The following is a 15,036-nucleotide window of genomic DNA, read 5'->3' as shown; positions in this document are numbered from 1 at the left end:
TAATTTCAATCATTAATGGCATTTTATTTTGGAAGTTTCTATGTATTACATAGACATTAACTTCTTCACTTCTATAGTCCCTAAATCCAGAAATAGATATAAAAAGTAATGTATAAAACCCTCCAATTTCCCCACTCTTGGTTAAAACGCCTAAGCAGTGCCTCCCTTGGGAAGGGAGAGACTTCCTCTCACCCATCCCCATCACCACACGTCAGCGCCCCCACTTGACACCTTCCCATGTTTCAGGGTAGCGTCGCGTGGGCTGCTTGAGTGTGGACAACAGCAGTGCTGGTAGGGCCTTAGGAAGAAACACATGGTCCCTGGGAAAACCAACAAGGGACTTGAAACAGGGGTGCACAGTTCAGAAGCCTGACACACAACTTGCTTTGGAATTCGGCGGCAGTCAGCCACCAGACTGCAGTGCGGGCCAGAATATAAATCTCCCAGGAACAAGTTTGTTGAGAACTGTAATCTGACCCAGCCAGCTTCATTTTGTTCCAAGTGTGTCAGCGCAGACGCGGCAGGAAGATGAAGGAGATGGAGAACTGCGAGGCTGCAGTGGCGAGCAGGAGGCAGTGGATAAACACAGCATTTCTGCAAATGTCCTGTCAGCCAGAGCCCCCGGAGAAGGGAAGTGTGCCATAAAGTCGCCTCCTTCACTAACTCACCCCAAACCCGAGGCTTGCATAGCTCCAGATGCCTGGCCAAAACGGAGTTCAGAGTTACAGGTCCTCTGGGCCCCTGGAAGCGGCTGCTGGGGCCGCCTTGTGGCTCTGGGGGTGCCCACAAGGAGTCGCAAGGCTATCCGGAGGGGTAGGCCTTAATGATCTTCACGTCGTCCACAGGCCGGTCCTGGGAGTTTGTCTCCACCATGCCCACTCGATTCACCATTCCTATACCCTGGCACACTCGGCCAAAGATAGTGTGTTTGCCATCGAGCCACTGGGTGGGGGCAAGGGTCACAAAGAACTGGCTGCCATTGGTATCTGGGCCTGCATTGGCCATGGCGAGAATTCCAGCTCCTGGGAGAAAGGAAAACGAGGAATGAGTACGAATGCTGCCAGTGCTCACAGGGTGACGACGCAGCCCCCAGGGTGCAAGAGGCCAGGGCACTTCTGGCTGCTGTCAGCACTGCCGCCCCAGACCCCTTCTTCCTCAGGGTGCCCTCGTCCGGGGGCCACCAAGCACAGCTCTGACGGCCTGGCCCCCCATTCCCACTCACTCCTCAGCTTCAGCCCCTGCTGGCTATGACCGATCCCCCCAGGAGCCCCAGCAGGGCCTCGGGATTCTGGTGAGCTTTCGACGCTCTTTAGTTTCTGCCACTCAAAAGCAGTGGTGTAGAGCACTCATGCCGGCACTTGGAGCTGCTGAGCGCTCTTCAGAGGCTCTGCGTCCTCCGTCTGCCAGGGTTCTCGGTGGCGCCATGGCAGGGCAGCTACCTGGCATCGTGCCACGGTGTTGGGCGCTCGCCTTGACTCACAGCCAGAAGGGCGAGCTCTCAAATCCCCCCTCCCTGCCGCCCGGCCAGCCGACCCCACTTACCGGTGAACTTCAGGTCTGGGTGGAGCTCATCCTCAAACTGTTTGCCGTAGATAGATGCGCCTCCCCGGCCTGTCCAAAGAGAAGACACGCGTGAAATGACGTGGCCAGCCCCACAGCGCAGGGCCAGGTCCACAGGCCGGGTCAAAGGACGAGCAGGGAGCAGGTGGGGCCTGCTGGAGACACTACACCGACGGAGAAAAGCAAATCACTGCTTTCACTCAGGTAACATGTCTTTTCGAAATAACAGTGCTTCCCTGCTTATTAAGCCAATATGCGTGCACTGCCAAAAGTGCAGACAACACAGAACATTATCAAAAGACACGCAAGTCCCCTGCAGTCTAACCATCTTGTGAAAACCCATCCACAATCTGACATGTTAGGAGATGTTTGACTGCTCCAGTTTATGTGCACTGGAGCGGGAGGGCCACAGCGGTTGCGCGCGCTGCCCTGCTGGGCTCCCGTCCGCCCCACCCCCGCCGGCCCCGGGCTCTAGGCACCGATGTAAAGGGCGCAGAGGAGGCACTCCCTGCCCACTGCCCGCTGGCCGCCTCTGGAGTGGGCTTATGCCTGTGGTTGCGGCAGTCCTGGTGCTACAGCAGACCAGAGCAAGAGGGCTGAGGCCCCCGGCGGTCCTCAGGGAGCAAGCTGCGGGCATGGACCGCCCGGCTCTGCCCTCTCGGACCTGGAGAGCATCACACAAACGTCCCCACAAACATGTAGGCATTGAAGGGAGCCACACGAGGCTGGGGACTTCAAGCAATCACAAGACCAAAGGGGCTGGTGTGGCCTGCAGCCAGCACCTTGTATAAGGATACATTCTTTTCCCCAAAGCCAATTCAACCCAGCAGCAAACAATTCCCCTGAGGACATACCTTCGGACATGGGTTGCAGGGCAGAGATGGCTGGGGTGGGCAGGAATACATAGGGCCTGCGGCACAGACACCAATGGTGAGCAGAAAGCCAACAACCTACAGCTTTGCTAGCCGGGCATCTGGGCGTTAGACCAGACAGTTGTCTGGTCTACACCTACCCTGGCACACACCTGCCTTCCTAGCTCCTAATTTCCACATTCCTTCTCGTCAGTCCTCAAACATTGATCTAGTCAGGAACCAGTAGCTTTCACCTGTAATCCTAGCTACTTAGGAGGCTGAGATCTGAGGATCATAGTTCAAAGTCAGCTTGGGAAGGAAAATCCATGAAACTATTATCTCTAATTAACCACCAAAAAAGCCAGGAGCAGGGCTGTGCCTCAAGTACTAAAGCGCTAGCCTTGAGCACAAAAATACCCAGGCCCTGAGTTCAAGCCCCAGGACCAGCAAAAAAGATAACAAGAATCTGGAAGAAGGTGTAGCTGGCATCGTGTCCGGCCGCAAAGGTGGCAAGAAGCCCCTAAAGCATCACAAAAAGCAGGCCACGGAGATGGTTGAGGACAAGGCCTTCAAGCAGACACAGAAAGAGGAGCAGAAGAAACTTGGGGAACTGAAAGCCAAGGCTGCAAGGAAGGGTCCCTGGCCACGGTGGAATTAAGAAATCTAGCAAAAAGTAAGCTGTTCCTTTTCCCTGAGATGATGGTGACCCTTGACTCCATTCCCATTAAACATCTGCATTGTAACATCTCTGCCACCTATAGGTACAATGAAGTTTTGCCTAGGACTCTAAGCATTAAGAACCTTTAAAAAAAAAAAAAAAAATCCGGGCTGGGAATATGGCCTAGTGGAAAGAGTGCTTGCCTCCTATGCATGAAACCCTGGGTTCAATTCCTCAGCACCACATATACAGAAAAGGCAGGAAGTGGCACTGTGGCTCAAGTGGTAGAATGCTAGTAGCCTTGAGCAAAAAGAAGCCATGGAAAGTGCTTGGGTCCTGAGTTTAAGCCCCATGACTGATAATAAATAAATAAGTAAAAGTATTATTTAAAAAAAAAATCCTGGGGCTGGGGATATGGCCTAGTGGCAAGAGAGCTTGCCTCGTATACATGAGGCCCTGGGTTCGATTCCCCAGCACCACATATACAGAAAACGGCCAGAAGTGGCGCTGTGGCTCAAGTGGCAGAGTGCTAGCCTTGAGCAAAAAGAAGCCAGGGACAGTGCTCAGACCCTGAGTCCAAGCCCCAGGACTGGCCAAAAAAAAAAAAAAAAAAAAAAAAAAATCCTACAGTGGCTCAGTCTCTAGTTTGTCAGTCATTGTGTCAGCTATTCCTACCTCAGCTGTATTTTTTTCTCTCCTTTCTTTTTTGTTTTGCCAGTCCTGGGACTTGGCCTCAGGGCCTGAGCACTGTCCCTGGCTTCTTTTTGCTCAAGGCTAGCACTCTGCCACTTGAGCCACAGTGCCACTTCTGGCCGTTTTCTGTATATGTGGTGCTGGGGAATTGAACCCAGGGTTTCATGTATGTGAAGCAAGCTCTCTTACCACTAGGCCACATTCCCAGCACCCTCAGCTGTATGTATGTATGTATGTATTTATTTTTAGGGCAAAGCGTCTTTATTACCACATGGGACCACGTTTCACCATTAAGGGAGCCAAGTGCAGCCCCAAGCTTCGGCAGGGCCTCAGCTGTATTTAAAGTAACCCCAGCCTTAATTCCTGCCAGAGTCTGCTCTCTGCTCTACTCGTCCATTCTGTATCATCTTGAGATTAACTCATTTAAAAGGAAAAAAAAAAAAGATAAAGAAAGAACCCCACATCTATCCAATATCATGTTGGACATAAAATACAATACACAAAGAATAACGTCTTCACTGAGAAATAAAGTAGGGCAAATGCAGTTAAGACCACACCCACATCGAATGCATTCCACCCCTCCCCTCCCTTCTCGAAAGCTGACCTTGACAACTATTCTCAGTAGGAGTTCGTCATTTCCCTGCGCACGCTTAGATCCTTAAACAATCTGCTTTGCTCTCCTGAATGCTTTAACTTTATATAACAGTTTGCATTTTATTCGTCCTTGCGCTGTTAGCTTTCTAGCTCCCTGTTGGTGAGCTCTGTCTAGTCTGTCTCTGGCTGGCCTGGGCAGTAGTCTTCCCATTTTTTTTTGTGCTGGACACAGGCACCGGGTAACACTCCTGCCTGCGACTGTCAAGGTGCTGCAACAACCACGCTGCTGTCCCCTGACAGGAGCACAACAGCTCTTGGGAGGCCAGAGCTCCTCAGGGCTCCGTGGGGGCCTCAGCACCACTACATCTTCCAAATCTTGTTAAAGAGATCAGTGTCTCCTGGTCTTTGCTACCTGGGCTGGGTCCTGAGTAGCTCAGATCATAGGCCTAAGCAATGACACCCAGCACTCACTCATCTTTCTACGTCCCAAATGCCCTTCCTTCCACTGCCCAGGAGTCAGAACTCTTCAGGTCCCCCCAGGCCCACTACACGGTGCTCCTCCTTGCCATTCCAGCCTCTCCTCTGCACTGGTCCCTGATGATGAATACTGCAACCCGTCCCCCCACAACCCATGCCGTGCCAGCAGACACCTGCACACTGTACGCACACTGCCCGCACACTGCCACTCTCAGTTCTCTCTTCTAGTGAACAGCCTGCTTCCCGCAAGGCTGGGAGCGCTGCAAAGGAAACCACCGCCCAGACTTCTATTGCCAAGTCCCCCTCATAGGCCTTGGACGAGGCAGATACCCAGCAGACCCGCGGCGAAGACGCATAAAATGAATACAATTAACAAGGAGATTGTGTTCATCACAACAAATTTCAGGTGCTCCTGGGGCTACCAAGAAGAGAAATGAAATCAGAGCAAGAGTGACAAGTGGAATAATCAGCTTTGATTAATCATCAGATCCCAGCAGCTGGGGAGCCCTGGGGTGTGGGGCCAGGCACAGAGCATTCGGAAGACCTGCAGGAAGAACTGACACCCTAGACATTGGGAGTAGAGGATACTGGGAGGAGGAAGAGGCCCACGGGAACAGAGAAAAAGCACACGGAGAGCGAGGGAAAGCTGACGCCGAGGGGCTTTCACAGGGGAGATGGAAGTGAGGCAGGAAGTGGAAGGAACCTGAGTGGAGAAAGCATCTGGCAGACACATCAGAGGACAACACGGGGAGAATGGTTCACCAACTTCAAAGAACCCAGGGCCTACACCTGCCCACCTCAGCTGTCCAGCAAAAACTAGGCCACCGGGTCAGGGAGAGGCATCCCCTAGGGACCCAGGAGCTCCTGCCCCTTGTTTGCCGTCTGCACAGTCCCGCCAGCCAGCTGCCCAAGCATTCACTCAAGACTGAAATCTGGTGCCTCAATTTCATTAAAGTATACCACGAAAAAGTAACATTAGGAAGGACTGCAAACCAACTACAAACAACAAGGAACAGCTGGGAGAGGGCCTGCATGGCACAACCCAGGACAGGGCTTCTGTGGCTGTCAAGACAGAGACGGCACAGCACCGGTAGCTCATACCATTAATCCTAGCTACTCACCGAGGCTGAAATAGGAGGATCACTGTTCCAAGTCAGCCCGGACAGATATGATCTACAATTAACCACTCAACAACAGGAAGTAGAGTTGTGACTCAAAGCGGTAGAGCGCTAGCCTTAAGCAAAAGAACTCAGGGACAGTGCCCAGGCCCTGAGTTCTAGCCCCATGACAGACAAAACGGGGAGGGGGGGGGCCTCAGTGGAAGTGAGGCTCTCATAAAACAAAGCTCAAAGACCGGATAAGAAATCACAGAATAAGGTGAGAGATCACAGAGCTAAGGACACAAATTGAAGTCCAAATGACAGCAATAAAGAGACAATGAAGAAATTAAGGCAGAAAAGAACAGGAAACACAACTGAAAATCGAACAAGGCAGAGTGAAGAGACTCAGTGGAGGCAGGGAAAGCAAAAATCACTTCACTCAATCAAAGGAAATATGATAGGTATGGACATCACAGGTCACCAAACAGCATTTTCTATTTTCCTGAAATAGAAATTCAATAAGTATCACTGGACAAAATACTCAGAAACAGAAAATTTCAAAAACTTCTCTCAATTGAAGAAGGATCCAGTCAATCTGCCTCAGCACCTTACAAAGGCTTTGAACCATATTCAAAGCCAGAGGGTGACAGATATGAAGGAAGGAAGGTGGCCAAGAACACTGATAGCCAGCCAGGCTCTTTCCAACACAAAAGCGACAGGAACAAATAAGGAGATAAAACACCCTCCAGCCTTTGCAATAAGACCAACAGATGAGAAGCCCTGCCCTGAAGGTCAGCACACGGTGAGCAACTAACCCGGGGAAAGCAGACCCTCAAGTGGAGCTGGGTTCTAGGCCTAGAGCACAAAGCAATAAAACTACTTCCTTGAATGAAAATTCCTCTAAACTACTTAAAGATAGTATTTTTAAGCAATAAAATTAACAAAAGAGTTGGGGAATAAGAACAGGTAGAAAAATAATGATATGTTTCATAGCAGTCAGTTTTTCTGTTAAAAATATGCAGTCAAGGGGCTGGGAATATGGCCTAGTGGTAAAGTGCTCACCTTGTATACATGAAACCCTGGGTTTGATTCCTCAGCACCACATATATATAGAAAAAGCCGGAAGTGGCGCTGTGGCTCAAGTGGTAGGGTGCTAGCTTTGAGCAAAAAGAAGCCAGGGACAGTGCTCAGGCCCTGAGTCCAAGCCCCAGGACTGGCCAAAACAAAACAAACAACAACAAAAATACACAGTCAAGGGCTGGGAATATGGACTAGTGGTAGAGTGCTTGCCTCGCATACATGAAGCCCTGGATTTGATTCCTCAGCACCACATATGTAGAAAAAGCCAGAAGTGGTGCTATGGCTCAAGTGGTAGAGTGCTAGCCTTGAGCTGAAGAGCTCAGGGACAGTGCCCAGGCCCAGAGTTCAAGTCCCACAATCAACAAAAACAAACAAACAAACAAAACCAGTCAAATATAATACTTTTTGTCTTTAAAATAAAAAGCATATACATCTTACATTATTCTTTTGAAATCACTTCCATTTAGCTAGCTATCCGTCCTTTGACTAGATATGTGGAAAGAAGAATGTGTGGAACGATGGCAACCAAAAAGTTAACACTGCTCATTTTTGGGCTGGGGATATAGCCTAGTGGCAAGAGTGCCTGCCTCGGATACACGAGGCCCTAGGTTCGATTCCCCAGCACCACATATACAGAAAACGGCCAGAAGCGGCGCTGTGGCTCAAGTGGCAGAGTGCTAGCCTTGAGCGGGAAGAAGCCAGGGACAGTGCTCAGGCCCTGAGTCCAAGGCCCAGGACTGGCAAAAAAACAACAACAACAACAACACTGCTCATTTTTGAGGCAGGATATGGGGGGATGGAGGCTAGACATCTTTACAACCCTCTTTATATACTTTACTGTATGCTTAGTGTTCTAAAATATTCCTGTATTAGAAAAACACAAAATTGAATGCTTCTGGTCATCAAGAACAATTGAGAATGTCAAAGAACCCAAGGTTCTGCCACAGAGAAAAACCAAGCTTATTTTAAAGGTGAAAGAGCAGGACTGAGCAGAGAAAGGGCAAAGTGAAAGGTGAGGGTTCTTGGAAGAAGCAACATTCTAATAGTTTCACTAACTGCCAGTCCCTCCAAATTCATGTCTCCACGCCAGATCTTTCCTGGATTCCATACTCCCAACCAATTACCTCACCTATCTGCGTAAAGATCAGGGTTTTTTTTGGCCAGTCCTGGGGCTTGGACTCAGGGCCTGAGCACTGTCCTTGGCTTCTTTTTTGCTCAAGGCTAGCACTCTGCCACTTGAGCCACAGTGCCACTTCTGGCCATTTTCTGTATATGTGGTGCTGGGGAATCGAACCCAGGGCCTCATGTATATGAGGCAGGCACTCTTGCCACTAGGCCATATCCCCAGCCCAAGATCAGGTATTTCAAATATAACATGTCCCACATCAAATTCCTGATCTGCCCAGCATCAGGAACTTAGACGCATCCTTGCCCAGCCTACTTTAGAACACCCATCCAATCTACCAGCAAGTCCCAACGAGAACCTGCATCCGGTCACCTGCAGCACCTTCTTCTCTACAGCAGCCCTGCCTGAGCACATCGGCCTACACATGGATTCTCCAAACTGCCAGTGATTGCTCTAAAACCAAGATAGAGCACACCACTCACTCCGTTACCAACTCCCTCCAGTGGCTGTCTCAACTGAGAATAAGCACGCCCTTCTCTGCTGCACAGGGCTGGGTCCATGCCTACTCCAGCCTCCGGGCCCTGTGTTTGCTCTCCAGTCCATCGTCCTGAAGGCTTCCCCCAGTTTCAAGGCTCATTTTCTTTCCGCATTCACATCTCTGCTCCACATGCCCACCGTTTCCCTGCTTTATCAAGCAGGAATTATTTCCTTGTTCACAGGTAAAACCCTACAGATTAGAAAAGTAGCTGACCCAAAGTTGGTGTTCGACGCTGCTCAGTGGGCAAGCTGATAAAGGGACCCACTTATTTATCCTTAAGATGCCTTTTTACTTCTGGTTGTTCAGATCACTCCGCATCACTACAGGTCAGGGAAATAGCTTGCTCGTGCTGAGTAGCATGAAAGCTATGGGAAACTAGAGGAAGGAGGATTAGCAAATGGTGAACTCCAGGTGTTTGAGGAAGGCAGGAACTGTCGCAGAATCCCCCAACCGTGCTGGTTAGGTGACAGGGATCACCCAGGAGTGCCAAGTGGGACTTCGGAAATCTCGGTCCTGCTCAACTGTACCTGTCCCTGTTGGGTCCCCTCCCTGGATCATGAAGTCCTTGATGATTCTGTGGAACTTGGTGCCATTGTAGTAGCCTCGGCGCGCCAGCTCGGCAAAGTTCTTGCAGGTCTTCGGGGCGTGTTTCCAGTAGAGTTCCAGCACAATGATCCCCATGCTGCAGGGGCGGGACAGCAGGAGGGCAAGAGGTCAAGAGCAAGATGATGGACAGGAACACAATGCGACTGCTCTAGGACTCATGACTCTTGACCTTACAAGTCATGAGATTGTAAGAAACACTGTATTTCAAACTCAAACCACACAGTTCTGGTACTTCTTCTAATCAGAGTAACTGGACAACACAAAACTCGAATACCTTATATATACATCACTGATTACTTGAACCAATCGCTACACTAGGGAAAAGGTTCCTACACTTGATTTTTACTTGTTAATATATTTTTTCTTGTTGGTATAGTTTTGAACTCAGAGCCTCTCCTTTGCTAGGCAGGGACTCTACCACTCCACCCACACTTTGAGCTTTTTTTTTTTTTTGCCAGTCTTGGGGCTTGAACTCAGGGCCTGGGCTCTGTCCTGAGCCTCTCTGTACTCAGGGTTAGCACTCTACCACTTGAGCCACAGCGCCACTTCCAGCTTTTGTGGTACCGAGGAATCGAACTCAGAGCTTCATGCATGCTAGGCAAACACTCTACAACTGAGCCACATTCCCAGCTCTCCAGCTTTTTCTTTTCATTTGTTTTTTGCTTTATTATTTTTTGGGTAGGGTCTCACATATTTTGCCCAGGGCCTTAGACTGTGACCCTACCTAATTACACTTCCTGTGGACCTGGAATTAAAGATGCAAACTAGTTTATTTGTTAAGATGGGTCTTACTTTTTTTTTTGGCCTGGCATAACCTTACCACAATCTTCCCAATCTCTGTCTTCTAACAAGTGGAATTACAGGTGTGAGCCACTAGTGCCAAACTTCCTACAAGCCTTTCTAGCTGCAATGCTTCCTCCACTCTGCAATCATTTCTCCTAGGTTAATCATTACTCAGTATGAAGCTTGAATCAAGGTGCTTTTTGCATTCTGGTGGGTATTTTTAAAAAACATATTGAATATATATATATTTGATATACAGAAATACATATATATTTAATATATAGGAAATACATTAAATATATAGAAAATAACCCTTTGTAATGACAATCAGCAAGTACACATATAATTCTGAAATGTGAACACCTGAGCAGTTTCAACTTTGAAGTATGTAAGAACTCTTTAAAAAGTGCTTAAAGAGCCGGATGCTGGTGGCTTGTGCTTGTAACCCTAGCTACTCAGGAGGCTGAGATTTGAAGATCACATCGAAGCCAGCCTAGGCAACAAAAAGCCAGAAGTGGAGCTGTGCTCAAGTGACAGGGCACTAGTTTTGAGCAAAAAAGCTAAGGGACAACACCCAGGCCCTGAGTTCAAGCCCTAGGACTGGTACATACACACTTTAAGACATAACACGTGTATGCCACAGTATTCATTCTAGTATTTGTTAAGGCGAAAAAACCAGAAGCGGGAGGGGTAGGGGGGAATGAGGGAGGCAGTAACAAACAGTACAAGAAATGTATCCAATGCCTACCATATGAAACTGTAACCTCTCTGTACATCAGTTTGACAATAAAAATTTAAAAATTAAAAGAAAAACCAGAAGCAATTTATATGTCCTTGAAAAAGAAAAAAGGTGTGGCTCAGTTAATAGAGTGCTAGCCAAATGAGCAAAAAGCAAGTACCAAGTTCAAATTCTGGTCTTGGACCAAGAAAAAAAATTAGGAAATTAGAATACAAACTACCTGTATTACAGGATGCAACAAATTACTTGTGTGGAGGCAAATCACAGAAAAGTATATACCCTGTGATCTCAATTTAGCTAAGAGATAAAACGCAAGAAATCAAAGAGAGATATTTATTTACATGTACAAGGAAGAAAAATGTGGCCAGTCATCAATAAGTCATTCGAATGTTTTCAGGGAGAAGGGCTTTCCCACACTATGTACTTCTGCCTTGATTTAACTTCCAATTTGTTTTGGAATTCAAGAAAAAATGAAGGAATTCAAAGTTGGAGTCTAAAGTAGACTCTTGCTAAGGAAGCCCAGGAGCAAGAACAGGAGCAACTAAAGACAGGACTGGGGAACTAGGCCTCAGGTTAAAAGCATAAAGATCAAGAAGAGAAAACCAGGCAGAGGCCTTGGCTGGCCCCTGGCGGCAGATGGGGGTAACAGCAAGGGCCAAGTTGGGGGGCAATCACTAGTCAGCCTACAAACTTTATTCTGTGTATAGCACCAAGAAATTATTAAGGCTTTTTGAACGGGATCCCTTGGCCTTTCTTCGAGAAGGATCACTTTGGGCTTCTTTCGAAGGAGCAAGGGAATGGACGAGGCTAAAGTCACAGCACGTGCGTCAGGCAGAGGCGACTCCAAACAGAGTTCCCTCCCCTTAAACCGGGCCGTGTAGCCTGGGTCAGGCGGTTAATCCTTACAATGTGACACTTCTGCTAAAACCAGAGGGAGGTTTATTTATTGGCTAGATGGGAAATAAGGGTCTCAGGGACTTTCCTGCCCCGCTGGCTTCGAACCGCGATCGTCAGATCTCAGTCTCTTTTGAGTAGCTGGGATTACAGGCGTGAGCCGCCGGCGCCCGGCTCGTCCTCTATCTGCACAGTAGCTGGTTCACACAGCCGGACTACGTACGGACTCCATACCCGCCTGCGGGGCGAGTGAACGAACGAATGAATGAATGGAGGAAGGATGCGGGCCGTGGGGTCTCCTCGACCGCCGCCCGCGCCCCTCCACGTGCAGGCCCGTAGCGCGCGGGGGAGCCCGGCCCGCGGCGAGGCCCAGGCTCCGCATCGCTCCGCTGGCTCTGCCCGAAGCCCGACCCCCGCTCACCTGGTCTCCAAGTACACGGTGGGCGGCTGCCAGGTGTCGGGGGGAACCGCCGCCATGACCAGGCCGCAGCTCCGTCAGCCACCGGCCACTTCCGGCGCCGGCTCGCTGGGGACCCGCCTCCGCAGCGCACACTTCCGGTCCCCGCCGTCCGCCTTTCAGCCCTTCGGATTTCAGGATTGGCGGGGGTAGGGTGGGGGGAGAAGAGGGGAGCAGGGGGAGGAAGTAGGCTAGGAAGTGGAAGGACCTTTCCTCTAAGGCCGGGAAGTGGGGTGCGAGACTAGAAGCAACTCGGCCCTCGGACCGTGAAAAGCGTCCGATCTCGGAGAGGGGTTTCGGCGCCAAGTCCCGAGCGATATGATTGGTTCGTTTAAGGGAAGGAGGCGGGACCAGCCACCAAATCTTCATTCTGATTGGAGGGAGGGCCAATTGAATTGAGCCCCACACTTTGTGTTGGAATGGAAGTGCCAGGAATACTAGAAAGGCCATTCTTTCCTTTACCCCAGTTTCTTTAGAAAAAAAAAAAAAACTTCTCTTCACCTCTGCAAACAGTCCCCTCCCTTCCCTCTGTCTCCTGCATACAACTAAAGTTCTTGGACTGTCGGGGGCAGTAAGGGGTGGGTGTGGATGAGTGTGGGTGCCAGGTGCTGGTCCTGGGGCTTGAACTCAGGACTTAGGCGCTGTCTCCCTTTGCTTTTTTACTCAAAGCTAGCACTCTATCACCTGAGCCACACCTCCACTTTCAGTTCTTTCAGGTTAATTGGAGATTAGTCTCCAGGACATTCCTGCCTGGGTTGGGCTTGGAACCTTGATCCTCAAATCTCAGCCTCCCTAGTAGCTAGAGTTACAGGCTTGGACCACCAGCTATACCAGTGATTGATGGCTTACAGATCTGGGGTAGCTTCAGGCCGAGGACTGGTAATACAACAACCCAGGTGTGATAGAGGGTTGGGATTCCCAACAGCAACTTTAAAGGAAGAGTAAGAGGCTGAAGGTCACATTTGTCAGCAGGGGTCAATGATTTAGTCAATCATATCTATGTAATGAATCCTCCACAACTCTTCCCTCACGCCCCAAGAGTATGTGGGAGCAGTGGTAGACTGCTTACTAATCGACCTAGCCCTATTCTTCATCTGGATCCTCTGTAATAAAAGTTAAATTGACGTATGATGGACATTTAGAAAAGTGCACAGATCCTAAGTATACTGGTTCAATTAACTTTTGCACAATAAACCCAGCTGTGTAGCAGGCATCAAATCAAGAAATAAAATGTCAAGCAGGTGGCTTATACCTGAAATCTCAGTTCAAAGCCAGTTAAGGCAGACAAATTGGAGAGACTGCTATCTTTGGTTAACCAGCAAAAGCCAGCAGCAGAGGGTGGAGGTGTGGTTTAAGTGATAAAGCATCTACTCTGTATGAAAATAAAAGCTAAGCAAGAGCTCAAGGTCCTGAGGTCAAGCCCTAGTACTGGTACAAAGATAAGTAAATTTCCAGGTCCTCAAACACTTGCACTAGCCTTTCCAAAGGTAATCACTTTCTACCTTCTAATATCATAGGTTGATTTCCTGGTTGAATTTTACATAAAGTCATAAGGTATTTTGCATTCTCTTACCTAACATTATACTCATTAAATATATGCATAGTTACTATACCTAATGGACATTTTTAATTTTTCTGTGCATCATTGTATTCTGCTACTTGAAAACACTGCAATTTGAACACATTCTATTAATGGATTTTTGTGATTTTTTTTTTTTGCCCTGTCTTCTTTTTGCTCATGGCTACCACTCTACCTCTTGAGCCACAGCGCCATTTCCAGCTTTTTCTGTTTATGTGGTGCTGAGGAATTGAACCCAGAGCTTTGTCCATACTAGGCAAGCACTCTACCACTAAGCCACATTCCCAGCCCTTGGGGTGTTTTTGTTTGTTTGTTTGTTTGTTTTTGCCAGTCCTGGGCTTGGACTCAGGGCCTGAGCACTGTCCCTGGCTTCTTTTTGCTCAAGGCTAGCACTCTGCCACTTGAGCCACAGCGCCACTTCTGGCCGTTTTCTGTATATGTGGTGCTGGGGAATTGAACCCAAGGTTTCATGTATAGGAGGCAAGCACTCTTGCCACTAGGCCATATCCTCAGCCCCTTGGGGTGTTTTTAAATTGTGCCTCTAACAAGTGTGCCTCACGTATGCTTTTGTTTTTGTTCTATTCAAGGTCTCACTATGAAGCTTCAGCTGTCCTGGAACTTGTGGTCTCTGTGCTTTAGCATCCTGGGTGCTAGGATTATAGACATGTGCCGTTACCCTCTACCAAGTATTGGAGTGAGCTAAAAGCTTGGCATTCCTGCCTCCATTTTGCATGTGTCTCCTCCGAAATCCCTTTGGGTTCCAGATAGGACAGGACTGGTCAATAACATCTTTATAATGAGAAATGAAACTATCCACAAGGAAGCGATCAGCAGAGCCTTGTAAATAAGTACAATTACATACATATATATATATACACATATGTATATCTATCTATCTATATGCATATGAACGTGTGTATAATGGTGAGGCTGCACCCTGGAGCAAGAGAAATCAGTTCATGGGAAGACTCACAGAATAGTCACTCCCCACACGTGATGACAGGGAGTGAGAAGGTGTTACCCTCCCTCAGAGCCCTTCTCAGAACCAGGCCACATTCTGATACCCCTCCCCACCTCAGTTTTCCTCTATGCAGAGCTACACTTCACCTCTTCGTCCTGAAGATAGGCTGCAGGGCTCGCTGCTTCCTGTGGGGTGTGCTCCTGCCACATAATCTGTGTCCGTGCGGATAGAAAAGATGAGGCCTTGCAAGAATTACAGAGAATTTAGCAGAATTGGGGAGAAAAAAAAAAAGTCTCTCTTGATGGGACACCAGGGGGAGCCAGACACCCCAGCTCCTCAG

The 15,036-nt window shown here is 48.8% G+C and overlaps 1 protein-coding gene across 1 annotated transcript; it reads right to left on the bottom strand.

Moving 5' to 3' along the window:
- On the bottom strand, window positions 1-12,259 carry Ppil1 (peptidylprolyl isomerase like 1). The gene is made up of 4 exons (XM_048347853.1): window positions 12,121-12,259; window positions 9,205-9,359; window positions 1,543-1,611; window positions 1-1,022 (listed from the first exon to the last, which is right to left on the bottom strand). Exons 1-4 carry the CDS (start codon window positions 12,174-12,176, stop codon window positions 802-804), a joined length of 501 nt encoding a protein of 166 aa, XP_048203810.1. The 5' UTR covers window positions 12,177-12,259; the 3' UTR covers window positions 1-801.
- Between the last annotated feature and the right edge of the window lie 2,777 nt (window positions 12,260-15,036).

This window comes from Perognathus longimembris, chromosome 6 (genome assembly GCF_023159225.1).
Source record: "Perognathus longimembris pacificus isolate PPM17 chromosome 6, ASM2315922v1, whole genome shotgun sequence".
Classification (NCBI taxonomy): domain Eukaryota; kingdom Metazoa; phylum Chordata; class Mammalia; order Rodentia; family Heteromyidae; genus Perognathus; species Perognathus longimembris.
This window is presented reverse-complemented; position numbering and strand designations above follow the sequence as displayed.

Bases quoted from the DNA above. Each gene is read 5' to 3' on its own strand.
- Ppil1 (XM_048347853.1), bottom strand. From the start codon at position 12,176: ATGGCGGCGGTTCCCCCCGACACCTGGCAGCCGCCCACCGTGTACTTG. The intron at 1,612-9,204 runs GTACAGTTGAGC...CTCTTTGGACAG, and splicing joins AGGGGACCCAACAGGGACAG to GCCGGGGAGGCGCATCTATC. The intron at 1,023-1,542 runs GTAAGTGGGGTC...CCTTTCTCCCAG, and splicing joins CCCAGACCTGAAGTTCACCG to GAGCTGGAATTCTCGCCATG.